The sequence below is a fragment of the Manduca sexta genome, chromosome 15 (assembly GCF_014839805.1).
Source record: "Manduca sexta isolate Smith_Timp_Sample1 chromosome 15, JHU_Msex_v1.0, whole genome shotgun sequence".
Taxonomy (NCBI): Eukaryota; Metazoa; Arthropoda; class Insecta; order Lepidoptera; family Sphingidae; genus Manduca; species Manduca sexta.
Genome location: NC_051129.1, coordinates 4,396,463 through 4,403,558, shown reverse-complemented (window position 1 = coordinate 4,403,558; position 7,096 = coordinate 4,396,463). Strand labels below are relative to the sequence as shown.

At 34.5% G+C, this 7,096-nt stretch overlaps 1 protein-coding gene across 1 annotated transcript; it reads left to right on the top strand.

Moving 5' to 3' along the window:
• The first annotated feature begins 601 nt into the window (after positions 1–601).
• Positions 602–4,318, top strand: LOC115441209 (ABC transporter F family member 4). Its single transcript, XM_030165899.2, has 3 exons — positions 602–752; positions 2,005–2,219; positions 2,423–4,318. Exons 1-3 carry the CDS (start codon positions 746–748, stop codon positions 4,172–4,174), a joined length of 1,974 nt encoding a protein of 657 aa, XP_030021759.1. The 5' UTR covers positions 602–745; the 3' UTR covers positions 4,175–4,318.
• The last annotated feature ends 2,778 nt before the right edge of the window (positions 4,319–7,096 follow it).

Genomic DNA, 7,096 nt, shown 5'->3' with positions numbered 1-7,096 from the left:
GGGTTACTGAACGCCAACCGTGAGACCCTCAGGGAAAGGATAGCCCAGTTTCCTTATTTAAAATGGAATCCCCTAAAACTTTACTGACAATTCTTATAATAAACAGTGACATTATCCAGAGACATGTTACAGCGAGTATTTTTCAGAACAAATGTACACAACGAAATAGTTTTGACGGGATATTATTACATTTATTTCTGTCAATTTTTTGTTTATCCTAATACGTTCTCAGATTATAGTCCGTATATTATTATTTAATAGGACGAATGTATTGATCCCTTACTTTATTTTTGATCCTAACGGTTTTTATAATCGAGGTGTGATGTATCATATAGAAAAGCATAATTGCGCGTTATATCAATTGAAATTTCTGTATTTTGCGTCAATTTTGCGATGCAAAGTTTTGGCTGCAGCCAGCCGTGCGCATATCCGCACGTGTTTGAAGGTTCGCTTAAATTTGCTCGTGAATACAATTGGCTGCCACCGTCACCGCAAGTCGCATCTGTCTGTAAGACACTTTATAAGTGAATGACAAAAGTCAGATTTTTGTCGCAATGTGAGAAAAGACCCTTAACCGAAGATAAAAGGTTGATCGACAATATCTCGCGCCTGTATCTTGCAATGGAATATTGTTGACATTATCACTGCTCCGAGATAGGATGATCTCGATAAAATTGAAGGCTTTAGATGGTTTTATTCTACTTCTGTCGCGGATCGCACACTGACACGATACACAGCGGTCAAAATGAACAGTAAGTTTACTTTTCATTTTTGGAGTTTTCTATAATTTAAATCTCAAGAGGAAAATTAAATTTATTCCCCTAACAATTTGTTTAGAAAAATATGCAAATTGGTGATTTTTTTTTATTTTTATAATGTTACGTAATAAAATCGATGTCACAAGTTCGATTATACGATATTTTTTTTTAATCTTTTTACAAATTATATTGTGCTAAATTTAAAAATTTGAAATAAGAATAGCTCTGTTTATATTCCACTATGTATATTTTTCATAATGTTTAAATTTGTATTAAATATATTAACATTATATACCTATATCTACGCAATAGTTTTGTTAGATTATGTTCCAACATTTTAGTAGTTTCCTATATCGATAAGTTTTGTGTCAATATTCAGATGTATGCAAATAGTTTCACGTTGTTCTCTAAGTAAATCAAACGATGATAACTTTTCAATATTTGCACAAAATGTTTTTGTTCTTACCAATTTTATATTCAGATTTATTTTTGACTTTCTGCATTAAACAGAACTTTTATAAAGTTATGGTACATTTTAGATTCAGTTTGATTAGATCTAAGCCAATTATGGTTCAGTTACTTAAAACATTACAATTCTATCATCTGATTTTAAATACGCAGCGCTCTACATTAGGAAAAATATCTTGTCTAATTTTTGCGCGTTCATATCTAAGTAGGTTTTGTAAAGATTTCGAATGATATCATCTATTTTTATTCTAATTCCAATACTTTTACGAAAAGAACGGTAAACCATTCAGATGTAAGAAACTCTAACTCAGTATAAAAAGGTTTATTTGTAGAGGTAGATTGATAAGTAATATATAGATAGTATTTATATAATCAAACACGTGACAATTTGATCTTGAAGGTTAAAGATATGACTGATTCTTGTAAGTCCGTTCTAAACCTGCTGGAATCATCACACAGAGGGAGTTAGCGAATCAATACACACCAAGATCGTAGTTTGGATTCCTGTATGGGGACAAATATAAGCGCAATAAGTAAATTTTACAAATGATAGTTATGTAATGAAGTTGGCATAAATAAAGCTTATATGATCTATTTATTTATCAATGATATTTACAGAATTTGGTTTATAATTTTGTGGTCTAGTTAATTAACTATGTCAGGATTCAGAGAACCCAAAATTTTAAAGGCGGTTAAGGAATTGTACAATTTTCTTAAACTATCCGGTGAATCTATATTATGAGTTCCTGATATGTTATATATAATTTTTCTTTTACAGCAGGCAGCCTGCTCCTGTGTTTCGCGGCTGCCCTGGCTGGGGCCTCCGCTTTCTCAATTGAATTGAGACAGAACCCGGAGACGCTATGCGTCGGCCAGGAGAACTTCCTGAGGATAGCAAGCATCGAGGACTGCGTGCACTACTACCAATGCTACGCTAGCAGGTCCTACCTTATGCAGTGCCCGGAACATACTTGGTTCAACGAACGAGAGCAGGTAGGTTTATTGTGAGACGTTTATTTCTATTATTGAATTACTTATGGTATTTTTGACGGAAGGGGTTACTTTTGAATTTCCAGTTAAATTTAAACTGACATCAATTTATTTTTTATACATATTTTACGTCTCTTTTTCGCTACATCAGTAGAATTACGATGTAATAAAAATTGTTGGTTAAAAAACATATTCTTTGTCAATAGGTATGTGATTGGTCAGACCCACCGGCACGTTGCGCAAGAGATCCCGAACCTGAACTTGAACCGGAACCAGAACCGGAACCAGAGCCTGAACCAGAGCCTGAACCAGAGCCTGAGCCTGAACCTGAACCTGAACCTGAGCCAGAACCCGATCAGGAACCTGAACCGGAAGAAGAGCCTGAACCAGAACCGGAACCCGAAGAAGCAGAAGCTGAACCCGAGCCTGAAATAGAAGAGGAATCCGAAGAAGCCGTACCTCTTCCTGAGCCGGAACCGATCGATTCAGAGGAATTCCAAGTGGAGGAACCTGAACAACCCGAGGATGATAATGATGAGGAACAACCAGTGGAAGAATCGGCTGAAGAGGGATCCGGCGAAGAGGAATGGCAAGAAGACCTTGTCAGAAAATTCGTGAAGTCCTTCAGAAATCGTCAAGAAGAAGTTGTTGATGATGAACCCGAAGAGGAATTGAAAAAGAAACTAAGACAAGAAGAATCAGAAGATGACGATGAAGACGCAGATGTTGAGGAAGAAGAGGACGTCAAAAGAAAATTGAAACAAGAAGAAGTTGAAGACGATGACGAAGAAGAAAGTGACAATGAGGACGTTAAGAGAAAGTCAAAGCAAGAGGAAGTCGAGGATGACGATGATGAAGAAAACGATGATGACGATGTTAAGAGAAACATAAAACAAGAAGAAACTGAGGATGATGAGGATGAGGAAGAAGACGTTAAAAGGAAAATGAAGCAAGAAGAGGTTGGAGAAGATGAAGACGTAGAAGCCGAGGATGAGGATGTAGAGAAAAAAAAGAAACAAGAAGGAGTTGAAGATGATGATAATGAAGAAAGCGATGACAATGACGATAAAAAGAGAAAAGTAAAACAAGAAGAAGCAGAAGAAGGTGAGGATGACGAAGAAGAAGATGCTAAGAGAAAACTGAAGCAAGAGGAGGTTGAGGAAGATGATGATGACGAGCAAGCCGAGGATGACGATGTAAAGAGAAAACTGAAGCAAGAAGCTGAAGATGATGAAGAAGATGATGATAATGAAGCGGACGACGGTGAAAGGAGATTGAGACAAGAAGAAGGTGAGGAAGATGACGAACAAGTAGATGAAGAGACTAAGAGGAAACAGAGACAGGAGGAGGTTGAAGGGGATGATGATGATGATGATGTAGATGAGGAAGATGATTTAAAACGTCATAAACGCTCCGTCAAACAAGAAGAAATTCAAGAGGATGATGAGGAACAAGACGAGGAAGAATCGAAAAGACAAGAAGAAATAGATGATGAAGATGTTGATGAGGATGAAGACGCAGATGAGGACGTCAAAAGACAGGAAGAAGTTGGTGATGAAGAGGATGGTGAAGATGATGACGACGAGGAGGAGAAGAAGCGCCAAGAAGAAGTTGATGAAGAAGACGTAGATGAAGATGAGGAACAAGTAGATGAGCGTCAGAAGAGAGGAAGAAGATCAATTAAACAAGAAGAGATGGATGACGAAGACGAAGACGAGGAAGAGGAACAAAAAAAGCTAGTAAAGCAAGAAGAAAGTAATGATGATGATGATGACGAACAAGAAGACGACGACGACGACGACGATGATGATGATGATGATGACGACGAGGACGATGATGAATTTGACGATGATTTAGAATATAAAAAGAAACAGGAAGAAGTAGAATTAGATGAAGAGCAACCAGAAGAAGTAGCAAAAAAAGGTTTATTCAAACGCCTTTTCAGATTCTTTGGTTGAGCAAGCATTCAAAAGCACTTCCCTTAGGAATGCTTATTTGACATGCTGTTTCAGAATAGTGTAATTTATTTATTTGTAAATAAATGTTGATATAGAAACTTTGTGCAATTTTGTAAATATACGTCTAAAATGATTGTAGGTACCGTTTGGTCGTTTTCTTTAAGATCCTATGAAATCTTAATCAAGTTATATTTTACTTACCCATCACAACACGCAATATTCACCTTATATAATTTAGACACAAATAACATCGTAAATATGTAGAACGCAATTAGATTATCTCGAAAAAATTATATTACTTGTGTAAGGAATCCAAGCTACTACTATTCATGCCGGTTGATTTAAAAACAGACACGTCTCACGATAGTCTTTTATTATGAAAAATTTAAGTACTGTTAGCAGAAATTTATAATTTTTAAGCGTAGATCAATACAGATACACCACTGGCATTGTTAATTTTAACCTGTAGATAAAAAAGTGTTAATAAATTTAACGTGGGTCGGATTTCAAACTCCTATTTTGAATATTTTATCCATATACACCAAAAAGGTATAGGAGCGTGGCAGTTAGTAATAAATTACTTAAAACTGAAAACCAGATATTACTTTTACGCTTTATATTGTGTAGAAAATGTTATGTATAAACAAGTGTACAAAATGCTACTGGAAATTTTATAGTTTACAACAAACTATGATGGTTAGTGAGTACATAAAGTATCTAAATAATAATATAATTAACCTTTTAAGCCGATCTTTTTCTCTTTCTCTCAGCTAGGTGGCGTGGGTATTTAAGAAAGCTCACTGGCAGAAACTGGATGCGACAGGCCGAAGAAAGGCTGAAATGGCGCGTATTAATGAAAACCTACGTCCAACAGTAGACTAAAATATAGGCTGATGACGATGTTTACGATAGCGGAATATTGTAAGATATCTAAGTCGTAGACTATTTATTTGTCGAATTTGAACATTTAGTATTAATGATTTTTTTTCGTTAGAGTACCACTCACCAATATACTGCCTAAATTCACGGCATCGTATAACGAATATGTTTTCAATATATACTCCAATTTAAACATGTCATTTCGCTAATCGCTCCAATGATGTTGTGGTATCTGCAGCGAACACCTGGCAGGCCTAAATACATTTATATTTGCATATTTCATTAGTTTGTTGCCTGGTCAAATAGTAGGCGGGAATATTACTATTGTAGTAATTAAATGTTTTGAATTGCTTATTTTATTTACACTTACATCATGACTTGATCATTTTTAAGACTAATTTTATTAACACCACTTAATTGCATACAGCGTACATGCGTTTAAAATTACAATGCGCTCACAAATGTTTCTTTATATCTGTTTTGAATAAAACAACGTGAGTAGACCGCAAAAACGATATTTAGCTGACTACAGAAGTAGCGAAAGTTTAAGATCTTTACAAAGGTACTTTGTTAGCCAGAGCCAATTTTAATAAATGAGATGTACTAGCTTGATTTAACCCTAAAAATTAGATATATAAAATTAGGGGAAATTAATATAAATTCTGTGGAAAAGAAGTACCACTAGCGACATCTTCGAATTTTCCAGAAACTTCTATGGGTATATCTTGTACAATTAGTTCACGAAATATCTAACCTTACTCGTACAAGGTCATTTTGTCATTGCGTCACTAAATGAAACCACATAGTTATATTTTTTAAATAACACTACATTAAGTTAATTAAACTTAGATGAAAATTAAAAAAAATGCCAGTTTCATTCATTTCATTTCAGTCATTCAATAAGTAATTTAAATTTTACACTACCTAATGCTATTACGAAGTCGCAACGGCGTCATCACACTCTCAGTTAGAAATACTCTCTCATACTCGCCATATTCGCACTCAACTAGAAAATAATAAAAGAAAAGTAAACCAGGATTTTTGGCGAAAATATTTGTTATTCATGTATGAGCAATGCCGAAACCATCCTGTTTCATTTCAATAGAGTCGTAGTGCGTTGGAAACGTAGGGGCAACAGTAATTTCTAATGGTATCGATGAATAGCGAATGTTTCAATAATAGTTTATTAGGTAGTTACAATATTTTTGTCCAGTTGGTAAGTTTAAATTCACGTCAGTTAGTGATTAGTTCTCGCAGTTGAAGAAAAACGTAAAATAATTAATAATCATGGATATTTCTCCCTATAAAATTTCGACATATAAAAAAATAAAGGCCGAAAAATCCATGATTATTAATTATTTTTACGATTTTCTATCAACTGCGAGAACTAATCACTAACTAGACGTGAATTTAAATTCTTTACTTGCCAATACTTGTTTAGTTACCCAGATTAAAGCCGAAACAAAATGTATGAAAATGGACCTTGAGCTACCACCTTAAAACTAAGCGTAACTGTTACGCTCATTATGGACAATGAGGCATATGGCATTTAACTTGGCTTTGTGATATTATGTATTTATTTGAAGCAGTTTTTTCCACAAGTAATTGAACTTAGTGTGACCCCAACATGGCAGTCGCATAATTTTTGTATGTCTTACAGTGCAGAAGGGGTAGCAACCGATTCTTGCCGTATTCTCTTTATGTAGAATCTCATTATCACAGGATGATTTGCAGATCGTATTTATGTACATTAGTACATATGTGTTGTGTTGGGTTCCTTTTTGGAAAATTTAACCTTTCCCCACCGATGTCTTATATACTTTCATTTAGTTTTTATCGTAAACAGATTTTAGTTTTCAACGTTTATCTTCATTATTTCTATACGCTTGTATACGAAAACTGAATAGGGAATATTTATAAAAAAACATTAAAGTTTTAGCAATTTATTATATCATTATTATACAAAATAAATCTCAAATACAGTAATAATTATAATATAAGTGACACAACCAAAGCAAAACATTAAACATTGGATTTGAGAAG